General features: G+C 37.0%; 1 protein-coding gene across 3 annotated transcripts in view; it reads right to left on the reverse strand.

Moving 5' to 3' along the window:
* Positions 1–17837, reverse strand: part of sdk1b (sidekick cell adhesion molecule 1b) — a 328241-nt gene that overhangs the window by 194721 nt on the left and 115683 nt on the right. For all 3 annotated transcript variants that reach the window (XM_065254359.2, XM_065254358.2, XM_065254357.2), the window contains 2 exons: positions 11382–11488; positions 10751–10898 (listed from right to left, as the gene is read on the reverse strand). In XM_065254359.2, the coding sequence (XP_065110431.1) occupies positions 10751–10898; positions 11382–11424 (191 nt within the window). In that variant the 5' untranslated portion in view covers positions 11425–11488. The remainder of the gene's footprint in view (positions 1–10750; positions 10899–11381; positions 11489–17837) is intronic.

Here is a 17837-nt window from a genome sequence, read left to right on the forward strand (position 1 = left end):
CCCGGATTTCCACCGACTGCAGAGCGGCTGCGTGCTGAAGTGACGAGGACCAATGAGGTCTCACAAATTCACGTGAAGATCGCGCGATACCTAGTTCTGTCTCTGCCCATTATTCCGTTGACTTATGACGTTCCAGCCCAGATCACAACATGAGAACTCACGTAGACAGAGCAGTACATCATATCCATCCAAAATTCAAAAAATAAGAAGGCTGCTAAAACATTTATTTATGCTCTATCTTTAATGTATTTATTTGAAACTCCCACTGGCTCTATTCTTGTCTATTATTTGTTGTTTCTGTATTAATGACTTTATTTGTGTGTGTTTGTAATGTTTGTATTGCAAATATTTAAAAAAAAAACACGAGTTCTCGCGTATTCAGGTATGATCACGCGATAAAGTCATGGCTCCGCCCTGCGGAGCTGTCCGGCATCCGTCAAAAATAGAAGCTCTGCGTATTTGTGCCGGAGGGCTGCGGATGGCCGGAGCTGTGACGGATTCGGAGCGCAGTCAGTGGAAATACACACATTGACTTGAATGGAAACCGATTGACTCCGCCGCCGTTCCGCAACGGATCCGCAGCCGTTCCGCAGTCGGTGGAAATCCGGGGTTACCAAACCATTTCGGTGTACCGAATGCAAGCTCTAACAGTAGGCCAGTTTTACGTGCGGAACACACTTCAAATCGTAATTCCTGCACAAGCATTTTAAGTGGCGGACCGCACATTTGTTTAAAGGCGAACACGTTTTTTTTATTCTACTGCACTACTTTTTTATTGCTTTTCTATGTAAACACTTGCTAGATGGGCGTGTTTGACCGTTACGTGCAAGTCTTGCATCTTTCGCAGCTTTTGGCGCTAGTTTTTCAGGCAACAAAGCTCATCAATGTCAGGTCCAGAAAAGTGGACCAATCAGGAAACCCCTGAGGCGGGGCAAGTGTTGCAAGGTTTTGCTGACAGTTGCAAGTTAGAATAGCAATTTCTGTTATTCCTTTATATTTTATCTTATTTTATTTTGTTTAATTTTAAAATATGTTTAAAATGTAAACTATTTTACTTAGAGGTAGACTGATTAATCGGTTTTGCCGATTAATCGGCACCGATAGTTCATTGGGTGGAACAATCGGCTATCTGGAAAAAATTCATTTTGATAGTTTTTCTGAGTGCATCCGTTACTTCATATCGTTATGAAGTAATGAATTTGCTGAATAGATGCTGCATTTGCAAAGAAACAACAGCAGGAACCAAAGTCTGTCTTCAAGGCTGACAAGAAATAATATTAGTACCTCAAACTGTTGTAACAAAAATACACATAGATAAATCCAAGCCAAATGTTTAATTTCATAATTATTACCATCGATTGCATTAATTTATATCCAGCTGGTTACTTTTATCCATGATTTATCCATATTTTAAGTTAATAACGACATGCAGCTGTTGGATACGTTAACATATCCAACTAATCAAAATATGAATTCTTTTATATTATCATTACTGCAATAAATCTTTTATTATTTAGATAAGACAATCATTAATTGTTAAAACAGAAGCAAATAAAGTACAAGACTACACATATAATATACATTTATGTAATTTCAATTTAACCAGTGGGAGAATTTCACAAAATATTACTTCAATACTTATTAATATAATTACTATATATTTTTTTATTTATACATTTATTTAATTTAGCACATTTTCATGGTTCAGTACTATTGTTTTATAACTTTTGTAATACATTTCAGAACTGTTTTACTTTTATGGCCCTATCTTGCACCCAGCACAATTGACTTTGTCAGTGACGCATGTATCATTCGTATTTTGCACCGGCGCACAGTGGGTTTTTCCCTCCACAGACGCACGTCGGCAAACTAGGGAATTAACTTGTGCTCCCTGGGCGGTTCAGCGCAAAAAAGGAGGCGTGTTGCGGCGCAAACCATCCCTGATGCTATTTTGCAGTTTCGAAAAACAATTGCGCCACTGACCAAAAAAAAAACTAGTCTAAAGTCAGTGGCTCGTTGCGCGTTGTTCATTATGCTATTTTAAGGGCGCATGCTTGACAATAATGTATAGCATGCACAACGCGCACACAATTTGCTTATCTAATCTAAACAGATGCAACAGTTATTTTTGCAAATCATAAATTGTTACAATAAAAAATATTAATACACGAGATAAGGGGAATCATAGTGGTGAGCATTGTGGTGATAGTTTTTATTTATTGTGTGGCTGCGTTAAAAAATTCTCATGCAATTTAAATATTTTCATAAGTTTGTTGTGTGGCTGTATTACGTTTATTTTATGTAAATAATAATTAAAATGTTTTCATAAGAAACCTTAATGTATATGAACTTGATTTGTAAGTGTTCTTTGGGGTTGGACCTTGCTTGCGTTTCTTGGGTCTGATTTCAAAGCCCCCAAACCCTTTCAGGGTGAGGGTGGACGCAGATCTGTGTAGAGGCAGATCCACCTCCAGTTACACAGCGTGCCCGAATTATGCTGGCAAGCTTGGGATTCCCCCGTCTCCTGACATCATTGTAGCGCTTGGCGCAACGATGGGGATGCCAGCCGATGAGACTGTGGCTATTTCCTCTCACGCCTGTTTATCCGTCGCTGATTTGGGCGGGTTTCTTCCATCCCCATACAAAACAACTTCTCCGTCTTTGACTGCTCTTACAAGAACGTGGGTCTCCTCGGCTGTGAACCGCTCCTGGCGTGCGCATGGTAAATCCGTCATAATAATAGCAACCCGCCATGGAACTTGTGCCCTTGCGTTTAAAGGGAATGTTGGATAGCGTTCTATAATACTGGATTATAATTCATCAACTTTTAAGTTTATTCATGAAGAGACACTGTAAACAGGTGGTGTTGTTAACACAATAAACTAAGTTTATTTATGAAAAGACACTGTAAAACAATTAAACCTCAGGGGGTGTTTGTAACCCAAATTTGACCCGTAGATGAAAGCGGTCTTCAGATATACAACTCTTTGATGTCTTAATCTATTCATCACAAAGGTTTTTGAACTGTTAGCCTTTAGGCTCACATCACTGAGTATCTGCTGAAATGTATAATGTAATGTATACATATTATGTGGTTTTAAGATTGTGTTTTGTAATATTATTTTAAAGGTCATGGTGCGATGAGTAAAAAGGTCTCATTTCTATATATCTAAAATAAGATGGTTCAAGGGTTTAGATAGAAGATGCATTTCTTTGAGAGGTGGGGTTTTTGCCAGGACACCTCTGGCTATTTTGACCAGATGTTCTTTAGGATCATTTGGTGCAGGTCAAACTGGACTTTGTGGTTTTACGATGTCTTTGTCTCACGCTGTGTATAAAAGGTGGCCTGGCTAGATGTTCGGGGAGCCATTCTGTACTCAGAAGCTCCCACACTTTGTGTGTATTCAAACCTTATGGAAGAAATCTTTAACAAGAATCTTCCTAGACCACTTCGTGTGTCTTTGATTGCCAGGTATGCTTTGTATTTTGTGAAATGTTCATTTTTCTATGCTGATCTTTAAGTGAATGTTTTGATATATTTTTGATGGATTTGAATAACCAAATTATTGATTTAAGTGTAACCTGCCTGGCAAAATAAATTGTTAATCTTTATTCATTCTAAAAACTTGTCAAATCTTTATTATATTTTCAGGGTTTAAGTTAAATGTATTGAAGGGGGCATAGATTAGGAGAATTGCCTCTATTGAAAATATTACTGGAGTAATTGCCTCCCCGTTTAAAGGTTAGATGGAGTATCCTCAACCTAAAACATAGATGGATCCTCTTATTTTCAATGTGTTTGGAGAAACCTCTAACTTTAACTTAAGTTAGAAGGAGAATGCCTCTATGCCCAGCTGTATGGAACTGCCTTAGCACCTTCAGAATTACACCTTATTCCCTATGTGAATATAATTCATTCTAAATAAATATAATAATAATTTTATAAATTATGATCAGCATCAGAATAGTATTGTTAACTAAGAAATTGGAGTCAGATTATAATTTAACCACAGAGGTCAAAGAAACAAATTAAATAAATGGAATTACTCTTTTAGAAGCGCTACGGAGGGAACGAACACGAGACCCCTTCACCCACTCCACTTGTATCTGTCGTTGGGCTTGTGGGTGGCGTCTTACAGTTCTGATTGGTTTATTTGACGTTACGCCCAAACCACACCTATGAATAATGAACCTACTTCAGACCAACCCCTTATTGATTTGCGCCTGGCGCAAGAGTTATTTTTCCCGCCGGGAAAATAGCATTAGCGCCCAAGATCCGCCCACACGCATTGCGCTTCGCACTTGCGTTTCAGATCGTTAAAATAGGGCCCTTAGTGTTTTTTTTATCCAGTATCCATTTTAAAAACTATCTGTCGATTTATCGGTTATGTGTTGTCGCGGTTGGAACTTAACTTCCGGTCCGGTTAACTAGTGGCTTAACTGAACTCTGGAACAAATACCTCGTCGAAAATAACAAATGTTTCAGTTTCCTAAAGATGAAGAGAGAGAGCGATCATGGATCACCGCTATGTGAAAGGAGGTTTGGCAGCCGATCTGTAGTTAACATCGAAAACATTATACATTTTACACAGTAAAGTTAGCTCAGAGTAGTTTTTTATACGCTTTAGCTATGATTTAAACTAAGATAATCTACTTTATTAATATATATAAACTACTCTAAAAGAACTCTGTTTTTATTGATTCTTTGCGGAAGTCTACTGAGGGTTAAGTTTGGGCCACGAAAGCCTTTGTATGTTGTTGCCACTAAAACCGTCTATATGTAAACTGTTGATGTTTACAAATGTTGACGTTTACAATTGTTATTAATAAACGACAAATAGTTTTATGTTCTGGATTTTTACCCCTAACTGTACCAAGGAAAACACACAAGGTTTGTACCGAACCAGGAATTTTGTGTACTTTTACACCCCTATAGAACATATACAAAGAGAAAAATGAATCATAATATCTCCATAATGCATAGTGTCTGGTCTAATTCCAACGCTGGAGAAATTATTACAGGATGGCGATAACGGTGGAAACTTTTTAGCTAAACAGACAGCACCATGGGAAAGATACCGTGAAAGGGATCAGAGTTTATAAGCCAGGGAACTGTACTTCGGTTGAATTTGAATTGCTCCCAAGGAACCAATTACAGTGCACCGCAAAAGCACACAAGTCATGTGTAAAGGTAAAAATAAAATAAAAGCATACCCTTGTATGTTTATATCATGTGTCGGCACAGTGAAAATATATTTAATGTAACCATTACTGGATAAATTGGTCAACATTGCCACTACACACGAAGCACAGCTCAAACAGAAACTATACTCCTGTGCAATCCCAGAAAACAGATTTAATGTTGCATACTGAAGATGTGGATTATCAAAACCTGAGGCAGATTCAGTGTGTTCAGCTGTCACATAAAATACATCTTCACTAAAGCTGTATTGTTGTAAATCACTAAAAGTGAATCAGTATCAGTCTTCATCTATGTCTTAAAGGCTTACTCAAGAACCAAGCACCCTTGACAACTGAGACATCACTGTAAGCTCCAGAGCTTCAGGTTATTGTGATAGCAGCAGGACACCAGCTGTTTAACATCATGTCCATCGGGTGTTTACATTGCCTAAAGGTACGTAATCTAAAATTAAAGATACAAATTTGAGGCTGAAAAGGTTTTGCAGTCAGGGGATAACCTTTTTAAAGTTAAAGTTAAGTGATTGTCAAGTATGGTGACTGACTGGGACTGTAACACTTCAATGACTTTTGCGAATAAAGAGTAATCAATAATAAACCTAGCTTACTTAAAAAATGTAGTCGCGTTTGCACATAAGAACGACACTGATTGTTGCGCATACTGTATTTGAATGCATGGTATTGAAGTGCACCTCCAAAAGTGGATCGCAGGCACTGAATAAACCGCACATTTAAGTTGTGCAAGTGATTAGTAATCGTATTAAAGTCTGAGAAAGTTCGATTGAAAGTCAAGTGAGTATGAGTATGTTGGATGGTGACACTGATGACACTGTAGTCCAATCTGTGATGTTACGCTGTTAGGGTACCAAAGAGCCAATTTAATTATCACAATCAGACAGAGCAGAAAGAGGAAACAGCAAGAAGAAACTGCTAAAATGTGGGAGGGATGGCGAAGGAGAGATAGATGAAGCGAGAAGACGTCTGCCTCTGGAGATGTGAAGTTCAAAGAGCAATCAGGAGTGAAGATGGAAATTTGGAAATTTCATGCAGATAAAAGCAACACGAACGGATTGATTTCAGCAAATTTCCTCTGAAATCGCAAGCTTCAATTTATACTTCAAGCACATGCCAAATTACCAAACCAGATACACAAATTACACCTGCATAAAAACATCCCATCTTTGAAAATTTTGTTCAGATTTTATTGGCCAATTTTGAAAGTTTTAAAAGTTTCTTGTTAAAGGAAAACCCCACTGTTTTTCAATATTTTTCTGTTTTTACCTCAACTTAGATGAATTAATACATATCTATCTTTTTTTCAATGCGTGCACTTTTAATCTTTGTACAGTGCCTTGTGAATGTGTTAGCATTTAGCCTAGCCCCATTCATTCCTATGGCTCCAAACAAAAGTTTTATTTTGTGCAACCATACTTACTCGTGTAACTACTCATGTAACAGTCTTTAAATAGGGAAAACATGGAAGTGTTTGGTGCCTTCTAAATTCATCCCTGTTTGGATCCTAAGGAATGAATGGGGCTAGGCTAAATGCTAACACATTCACAAGGCGCTGTACAAAGATTAAAAGTGCATGCATTGATAAAAGATAGGTATGTATTAGTGCTGGGCAAAGATTAATCGCGATTAATCGCATACAAAATAAAAGTGATTTTTTGCATAATATATGTGCGTGTACTGTGTCTAATTATTGTGTATATTTAACCACACATACATTCATATATTCATTTCAGAATTGTTTTACTTATATATAATTTTTTTAAATTTATTTTTAATATAGAATATATAAAAATATCAATAAATATATATAAACATGTAAATGTTTCTTAAATACATACATGAATGTGTGTGTATTTATTTATACATAATAATTACACACAGCACATACTCATATATTATGCCAAAAATCACTTTTATTTTGTATGCGATTAATCGCGATTAATCTTTGCCCAGCACTAGTATGTATTAATTCATCTAAGTTGAGGTAAGAACATAGTAAAATATTGTTTTATTTGGTTTTATTTGGATTAACTATTGGTGAGGAAGACATTTTAAAGGGATAGTTCACTCAAAAATGAAAATTCTGGCATCATTTACTCACCCTTATGTTGTTACAAACCTGTATACTTTCTTTGTTCTGATGAACACAAAGGAAGATATTTTGAGGAATGTTTGTAACCAAACCGTTTGTGAGCCCCATTCACTTCCATAATATTATTTTGTCCTACTATGGAAGTGAATGGGGCTCACGAACGGTTTGGTTACAAACATTCCTCAAAATATCTTAATTCCTGTTCATCAGAACAAATAAATTATATAGGTCTGTAACAACATGAGAGCAAGTAAATAATGACAGAATTTTCATTTTTGGGTGAACTATCCTTTTAAAATCAAATCAGATTGATCATTTTATTGTATATTGTCCATACTCTATATACTGAAAAAAACATAATCTGTATTTTTACAGTAAATAGTTTTTTTTAACATACATTTTTCAAATAGTTAGGATATGTGATTTTCAAATAGTTGTATCTCGGCCAAATAGTGTCCCATCCTAACAAACCATATATTAATGGAAAGCCTCAGATGATTTATAAATCTCAATTTTACAAATTTGACCCTTCTGACTGGTTTTGTGGTCCCGGGTCACAAACATTGTGATTTTAAATGTGGTTTTAAAAGTAAACATTTTAAAGGCGGGGTGCACGATTTTTGAGAAACGGAGTCGGGCAGAGTACCGAAACACACTTGTAGCCAATCAGCAGTAAGGGGCGTGTCTACTCACCAGCATCGTTGCCTGGCTATGTGTGGGGCGGGTCTATCAAAAGAAGGTCCAGATTCTATCGGGGTAGGGGCGTGTTTGTTTAGGGGATTTCAAATATCAACATTGCCTTTCAGAGATTGTGTACCCCGCCTTTAACTCTTTCACCGCCAGCGTTTTTAAAAAAAGTTGCCAGCCAGCGCCAGCGTTTTTCATGATTTTCACCAAAGTTTAATGCCTTCCAGAAAATGTTCTTCTTTAAATATATAAACATACAATATACCAAATGAAAGAACAGACCCTCTGCTTTCAAACAAAAAAAAAACGTTTCATCCTACCTTTAGTGGTTCTTTTGCAATCAGCTTTTGAATATGGGTAGGTTTTTGCAAAAACACCATATTTTGAGCAAAAAGCAGAGATAATTCCATTTTTGTGACGGACTTTTCATAGAGATCCCATCCAGAGCGATCTTTAAAACAGACACGGACATGCACCCGCTTGCCATAGGGCAATACTTCCGGTTTTAAAAAGTTGCGGAAGGGCGCCACCTGGTGGATAATAGCGATATTGCGGAAAGACGGAAAATCTCGTCATTGGCGGGGAAGCGTTTTCTCTTAATTGACGAGATATCTCGTCAATGGCGGGGAAAGAGTTAAGGATTCCTATTATGTATTTGTAAAAAAATTTGTTTGAACACAATTAAAAACAAAATACAGAGTAACTACTGTTGCAAATGCTAATTCGTGTTGCTTTAGCTTATATTTTATCTGTATTGCTGACTACTGTATCCACAGGTTTGAAGCGAATCTGTCATACAAGGCTTACTGTAACTTACAGTGAGTCACCTGTTAGACAGCCTCTCTAGTAACCGTTTATAAAAAGAAATAAAACGAAAATTGAAAACATGACAGAAATACGCATTACATTCAATAGCTAGAAATATCACCAAGGAAAAATCTGTGCTCTTTGAACGTTCATCCATACTCAAATCTACACCTAGGTTTTAGAGAGTCTTAGCTTTCGTTCAAAGGGAGACAAAGGGCTAATCCCAGATTTGTTAGCAATGCAAATCCAGCCTGTTCAGGCTCAAAGAGAGATCTGCACGAAGGCAGGACTTGGTGATTTATCTACAACTCACAAAGTCTAGTAAAAATGTAATTTAGCAGCTTAAATTCACTCTCATCTGACCCTGATTTTTCATGTGCTATGTGACAGAAATAAGAAGTTGCTGATTTCTTCCTAGTGAAGAAGAATCCAATAAATGACTATACAGTTGGTGTCTGCGGATGCTAACACCTGCAAAAAATACTATAGACATTTAAGAACTTTAAAGGGATAGTTCGGCCAAAAATGATATTAAACCCATGATTTACTCACCCCCAAGCTGTCCGAGTTGCATATGTCCATCGTTTTTCAGACAAACACATTTTCGGATATTTTAGAAAATGTTTTAGATCTTTCAGGTGATTAAATGTAATGTTACGGGGTCCACGACCTTCAAGTCCAAAAATATGCGTCCATCCTTCACAAATTAAATCCAAATGGCTCCAGGATGATAAACAAAGGTCTTCTGAGGGTAATCCGCGCGGTGTTGTTGTAGAAATATCCATATTTAAAACTTTATTAACAAAAATAACTACCTTCCGGTAGCGCCGCCATCTTAGTCGCGTCCGCATTCAGGATGAGAGCTTACGCAGCCTACGGAGGCTACTCTGCTGCTGCTCTGTGCCCCCGCCCTCCGAAATTTGTCATACGTCACTAAGAAAAGTGCGTACACTACGCTAATACTCTCTCCTGAATACAGAGGAGTCTAAGATGGCGGCGCTACCGGAAGGTATTTATTTTCATTAATAAAGTTTTAAATATGGATATTTCTACAACAACACCGCGCGGATTACCCTCAGAAGCCGTTTGGATTTAATTTGTGAAGGATGGACGCACTTTTTTTGGACTTGAAGGTCGTGGACTATGGGTGGACCCCGTAACATTACATTTAATCAACTGAAAGATCTAATACATTTTCTAAAATATCCGAAAATGTGTTTGTCTGAAAAACGATGGACATATGCAACTCGGACAGCTTGGGGGTGAGTAAATCATGGGTTTAATATCATTTTTGGCCGAACTATCCCTTTAATTAAAAAAATTAATTAAAATTAAAATTTTAAAAATGGCACATCCGATAAAATATTTTTACTTTTTTTTAAACTCAAGCGTATCACTGTAAGTTTACGCTTAAGCCATAAAATGGGGAGTTGCGTAAGATGAACAAATCAATTCTGAAAAACTCCTTTTAAAAATCTCTCCTCTTTAGATATAAGTTCTTTGAAATGAAACCCGTCTCATAGGTGTCATGACAAGCGTTTGACTGACAGCAGCGAGGTGAGTTAACCTCAGATGCTGTCGTGAAGCTGACAGCGAGGCGTAATGGGCCGACGCCTCGACCCTGTTACGAACAGTCAGAGAACGAGAAGGCTAACACCAACAACCGTAGGACTTGGCAGTTTCATTTAAAGAATCAATGGCTGTCATGAAGCCCATCATCGCTTCAGGTCCAACTGATGCAATCGGTCTAAATACGCAGTAGACAGTTATTGACGTGTCGCTGTTTTTGTCGCATGCCTGCATGCGAGTGCGAGTGCTTCGCTTAGGACAGATTGTTGCTTTTGGACTGCATTTGCATGATAAATTAAGAGCGGTTTTGATGTCAATATCCATTGATCACTTCACACAACAAGCTTGATGGTTCAGGATAGGGTCAAAAATGCAACTTACATCCGATGGTTAGGGATGATTTTGTAGCCCTCTCTAAACCATGTGACCTGAGGGCGTGGATAACTAGCCACAGCGGGGGGATTCAGGATGGCTGCCCTTCCTTGAGAGATTGTTTTTCTCTGTTCCAGTTCGGCAAAGTCATCCATGTCTGAAATAGAGAAAGAAGGAGAAATAAAGTTACTGTTGCTCTTAATGACCATCTGCCTCATAAAAAACTGTGAATCCCATTGGACCCTTATATTTCGACTGTGTTTAGGTTTAGGAACTACAACGGAGGTAACCATCGGACCGGTCTGTAGGATTTTTTCGCCTCTTTACTGTCTACCAGTACAAAAGCTTGATCGGTTAGATCGCCATGGTTCAAATCACTGTAATACACAGTCTCCTGTGGCCTATTGCTTTACTTGCAAGTGTCTCGTATATCTACTGTATTTTATGAAGTAGATAAAGTGCACTAGCATGACAGCACATTTAGAAATTACTGGAGTGACTCTGAATGTCACTGCTAGTTCATCCCTGATGGGACCCTGTAGTACATGCATAAATGTGTGTTGTAGGTGAGAGTGTTGATGTGTGAAATCCATTTGTGCTTCAGACCCCGAGCACCCTCTCTAGCAACTCGTGTACTTACAAGCCACACGAACATCAGCTCTCGTTTGAATCAGTGCCCCCATCCTGTTCCTCACAACACATTGATATACGCCCGCATCCTCACGATTTAAAGATCCCAGTGTGTACCTGAGAGAGAGAGAAACGCACATACTGATAAAATGTACAGTATAGATAGTAGATAGTAACTGAATTTGGATAAAAGTTTTGCCAAATACACAAAAATAAACAGAATATTATGCAGTGATAAAACTTCTACCAGTTCTACCATATTATTTTGTAAACCATATTGTTTATCTTTATTAACAGTTTTGTATAAATTGCTGTTTTGCATTTCAATTAAACTATGAATCCAAAAAAATTTACCCAACCTGAAATTACCCGAATAACTTTTTACCCGAATAATTTATTTTGAAAGAAAGACCCTACTTGAGAAAACCCCAAGAAAATTATTTTATACCCGACTGGACCCGGATGTAATCGTCACCAATGTGTGTGCAGTCGGAATCCCCGAATGCACCAGTACAACAGAAAGAAACCCTGGTGGCCTCGCATCCAATTTGGCCCATTGCTACATTTATTTTCCTTTGTTATCTAACGACGACAATGTGAACTGAAAATTGATTGACAGGTCTGGCTCAATGAAAATTAACCTATCGCCAGCCACACAATGTTGCAAGTAGGGCTGCACACCAGGGCTGCAACTAACGATTATTTTAATAATTGATTAATCTGTTGATTATTTGTTCGATTAATCGATGAATCGGATAAAAAACAAAAAAACAAGAAAGCATTAATTTCCAACCCCTTATTCAAAACAGAACTAAAATCTTTAGAAATTGCACAAACATTTTGCTCCTTGAACACACCTGCGCTGTTACAATAATAATAAAATAAAATAAAAATGGACTAACACAAAAAAATACACATGTATGCTTTACATCTGCCAAATATATAGACTTTTTTATGATGCATTTCCCATCAAGAAGCCTCTCTTGATGGGATCAAAAAGATAGTATACGAGTACACTCTCAGAAATAAAAGTACAAAAGTTGTCACTGGACAGTACCCTTTCAAAAAGGTACACCTTTGTACCCAAAAAGTGCATATTAGTACTTCAAAAGTACATATTTGCAGTTCAAAGATACATATTTGTACCTAAATGGTACATGTTAGGACCTTTTATAAAGGGTACTGCCCCAGTGACAGCTTTGTACCTTATATTTGACTCTCTGATCGGATAGCTATCTCATTTGTTAAAACTGTTCTATTTACATTTGGCCACATAAATGCGTCTTCTGAAAACGAAAAATGCGTCTTCTACTCCCGCGCAAAATGCAAATACACCATTCATTACTTCGCCTTAAAAAATGTAAGACGATGTTTATGCAACAAAAGGCGGCACTTACTGTATGTTGTACTGTATGTTGGACCGGCACGCGCGTCTCCTTGCTCGGCATGAGCTGGAGCGCGCAGTACAGAACAGCAGGAGAGTGACAGCGCGATGATTTAACATACAGGTCCATGATGGGGAAAAGCGTTCATACAACTCTCTCTCAACGTTTTATTTCTTTGCTAAATATCATTGGAGTTTGTCATTGGAGTTTTTTTTTCGTTCTAGAAACTCTTTTACTCGCTGTCGTCGCTCCATAAAGCATAAGCGTGTTGTCTTTGTTTGTTTACCTCTTTGCCGGCTATAACTTTCAGGTGACGCGCTTACGTTTGGGAGGTCTTTTCTCCGCTGCCCTGTCATTTCTCCACCCTGTCTATGAGGCGCCGAACTCTGCAAGCAACAGTGCGCGAAAGAGACCGACGCTCCGTCCCAAACCACATACTTCCATACTATATAGTTGGCAAAAAGCACAACTTCTCGTACTCTTTGCCTACTATATAGTATGGAATTAGGCGGTTTGGGACGCAGTGCGAGTGTGTTCACGCTTAACTGAAGTTTTTCCTTTTTTTAATTAAACGTCTCTGCGTCACGCGACACAACGAATCGATTATGAAATTCATTGACAACACTTTTAGTAATCGATTTTTATCGATTTAATCGATTCGTTGTTGCAGCCCTACTGCACACTGTAAAAAATGATGTGTTAATTTTTTACACATTGTGTGTGTCACAGTAACAGAGTTACTTTGTAACGCGTTACTCCCATCACTGTTTTTTACACAACTTGTGTTGTCCCTTTCATTTATTTTAACATGAAATAACGCCTTAAATGGCATGACACAAACAATGTGTAAAAAATAACACATCATTTTTTGCAGTGCATATCGATTAATCGCGACTAATCGTTGGCTAAATAAAAGTTTTGTTTACATCATATATGTGTGTGTGCACTGTGTATAATAATTATGTATAAATAAATACACACGCATGTAGATATTTAAGAAGTATTTTGTGTATATACATTTTTATATTTATATATAATTTATGTTTTATATATACATTTTTAATCTATACAGATTTTTTTCTCAAAATTATACATGTATGCATGTGTGTGTTTTATACACATAATTATTATACACAGTACACACACATATATGATGTAAACAAAAACTTTTATTTCGCAAACGATTAGTCGTGATTAATTGCTATGCAGCCCTAGTCGCTAGTGCTCTTGGCAAACAGAGCAGGGGATGGAAAATGACTCGATGCACACACGCTAGATAGTTTGGGTCTTCTTGGGTCCTTTCGGCAAAAACACATTTATTTTTAATTACCCAAGACCCGATGACATTAATATTATACCAAAGTCGTGTTTGAGGCACAAGTAAAACTTTTAGACCCAAACTCCCTTCAGGTCGAACCTCAGGTTTTTGGATCTCAGTGGACCCGTAATGACCTCTTTGCTGACTTTAATGTATTGCTTCATAGTAAAGTCATGTCATAGAAGTGTTTTTAAACACATTAGAAATGTTAGAAATGTATTGCTGAAATATGTTACAAAGACAATGTAGTACTGAATTGTGAAGATATACCGTTAACTCTTTCCCCGCCAGCATTTTTTTAAAAAGTTGCCAGCCAGCGCCAGCATTTTTCATGATTTTCACAAAAGTTTAATGCCTTCCAGAAAATGTTCTTCTTTTAATATATAAACAAACAATATATCAGATGAAAGAACAGACCATCTGCTTAAAAAAAAAAAGTTTCATCCTACGGTACCTTCATTAGTTCTCTAGTCATCACCTCTCAAACATGGGTAGGTTTCTTCAAAAACACCCAATTTTGAGCAAAAAGCTGAGACAATTCAATTTTTGCGAAGGACTTTTGATAGAGATCAGATGCAGAGCGATCTTTAAAACATACACGGAGTTCTTTCTCTTTCACGTGAGGCGCTACTTCCGGGTTGTATAAGTTGCGGAAGTGCACCACCTGGTGGATAACAGCGGTATTACGGAAAGACGGAAAATCTCGTCATTGGCGGGGAAGCGTTTTCTCTTAATTGACGAGATATCTCATCAATGGCGGTGAAAGAGTTAAGCACTTTGTATATCTCCATTCCAACACAATCGCGAGCATCCATTCAGGTGGTAGCTGTATTTGAAAGTTGAGAGCGACGGCAGCTTTCCTGCAAGTGGCCGTGGTTTCAGGGCCAACAGAGGACATTTTTCCATAATTTTAATAATTTATTTTATTTATTTGGTGTTTGTAATCATTCAAATTTGGCAAGGTGGTTAATATCACATTTTTCTGTAGTGTCAAAAACTGAGAACATAGGGTTGTTAAAAGTATCGGGTCTTTGGTACCAAGCTGATACTTAAAAATAAAAAAGTCATCGGTACCAGGATTTATAAGTACCGGAACCACTGTGGAAACAAATTCACCTGGAACTGATGCGCTGTCTGAAAGGTTGCGAGTCGAAAACTTATAGACGCAACAAGAAGACGTGAGCCGCGACGAGCGCTAATAAAGGGTCACTGAACTCAGTTTGACATTTCTTTGCAGATATAAAGCGATCAGCAAGAACGAGTAAAGTGAAAGAAGAAAACACATTAAAGATGTTGGCTCAGTTCAAACAGGTGAGCTTCAGTTTTAATTGCATTTGCATTATGTATGTTGTAGCATTTTAATGTTGGATTGATATACACCCCTGTTTGTAAACTTAATAGTAAGTACAGTACCAGCAGGGCTAATGCTCATTCTGTCATGTGTTCGTATTAACCTTTTAATGCTTTTAAAACTTTTACATGGGTAAAAAAAAAACACAGAAGCTTACAGATTTTACACAGCAGAGACTATTTGATGCCATGTATATACAAAATTCTTGTGTTAGAAAGTAATGAATGTTTTTATCCTTAATTTGCATGCAGGTACTTTAATCTATGTAGTCTTTTGTAAATGTAATATAATTTAAAAACATTTATTTAATGCCAATCATCTAATGTTGTATATGCATCTATGTTCAATCAGTTCAAACTTCCTAAAGTTTATTGTATTTGTCTTTTAAAGCATCATAGGATGATGTTCATCAGCATAAAGGACTCTGGTACAGACTACTGAAATTTTGGTACCATGACAACACTAGGAGAAAACATTTAATATTAGACTGTACATAGACTTTATGTTTCATTTGCAAAAAAAAGTAGTATAATTTATATGTGTGCACAGTAAAAATACAGTACTATACATTTTTATTTAACTCTCGTGCAATAGATCACAGTCAAATTTGCGTTATCCGCCAAACTGCAACATGGCTTCTTGATGTCTGTGCAATAAACAGCTCAATAAACAGTCAAGGCGTTTGAAAGCGATGGCTAACAAGCCTTTTGATTTATTAGCGGATGGATGCGAGCGTGAGCTGTTGAATAAAAAAGATTATGAGCCCAGAAGGTCAGAGTTGTGTTGATTTGGTTTAACAGAAGACAGTTTAATGCAAAACCAATGGTTTACATGGACTGAATGTGCAATCCGCTACCATTAATGAAACTCAACGTATTGCTGGTTACTGTTAAAGACATATTTGTATGCAAGTTCAGTGAATTTTTAATAATAAACATCTGTCTGTCTATTAATAATAGTTATTTGATTAATTATAGTAAATCCCAGATCAGTAAAAACTCACCATTTTATTATCAATTTGTCATCATTGATCCTCCTGTCATCACTGAACTTTTCTTGTTATGTTGCACTGTTCCTTATAATTAACATAATTTGACTTTATAAAAACAGACCTCACTGCTTGTCTTGCTAAATCTGTTCTTATTATAAAGCACTTCTTTATTATACAAAACTCCAATAACATAGTCTCCAAGACCCCAGGGTCGAAGATGGATGACCAGACAGGAGAAAGAGGCCAAAGAAGAGAACAGGACAAATGAGATCCCGCAGGACTCAACATTGTCTCTTTTTGGTATGAAACATTATTTTACACTGCAACACTATTTTGTACCGTACAACCTAAAACCGTCGAAATCAGTGCATGTGCAAGATAATGGTTATTTGTACCAAAACCAACCAAAGCCTCGTCGTGTCTAGTACTGTAATGCTAAAATCGACAACATAGCATTGACATAAATAAAGGCACAATGTCACTAGGGCGGTCCCCTTTCAAAAAGTACACCTTTGTATCTAAAGACTGATATAAGTACCTCAAAGGTACCAAATGTATACATATAACTTAAATGGTACATATTAGGGACTTTTAAAAGCTTTTATACCATTATATATTTATACCAAAATCTGGAAGCTGATGGTGCAAAAAATCAAAATATTGAGAAAATCGCCTTTTAATCACCTTTAAGGTTCTTAGCAACTGCATTCTCTCAAACAAATAAAGTTTTGATATATTTACAGTACAAAATTTACATAATATCTTCATAGAACATGACCTTAATTTGATATCCTATTGATTTTGGCATATAAGAAAATCTATAATTTTGACCCATACTTATTGTTGGCTATTGCTACAAACATACCCGTACGACTTAAAGGGACACTCCACTTTTTTTTATTTTGGAGCGGATCTCCAGGTCTGGCGGTACCACTTTTAGCATAGCTTAGCATAATCCATTGAATCTGATTAGACCATTAGCATCGTGCTAAAAAATAACCAAAGAGTTTTTCTTATTTAAAAGTTACATCGTGGACAGAAAATTAAAAGTTGCGATTTTCAGGGCCGATATGGCTGGGAACAATACTCTCATTCTGGCGTAATAATCAAAGACTTTGCTGCCGTAACATGGCTGCCGGAGGCGCAATGATATTATGCAGCGCCTGGAAGTAGTCCCTTTGGTAACTTTCGATAGCAAGTGGAAAAAAGTGTGTGTCCAGTGTTACATAAAACACATATATACTTGTAAAATTAATAAAATTAATAAAACATAAAAATTCAAACTGACCCTATTTGTCTTTTCTAATGCACGTATTTACTTTCTTTTTTTGACGTTTGTTCCTGTATTTTCTGCAAACATAACAACAATCTTATTTAACATGAAAAATGTGGGAGGGGTGTGATTTTATCCATAGGGCATT

Source organism: Paramisgurnus dabryanus, chromosome 4 (assembly GCF_030506205.2).
Source record: "Paramisgurnus dabryanus chromosome 4, PD_genome_1.1, whole genome shotgun sequence".
NCBI classification, from domain to species: Eukaryota; Metazoa; Chordata; class Actinopteri; order Cypriniformes; family Cobitidae; genus Paramisgurnus; species Paramisgurnus dabryanus.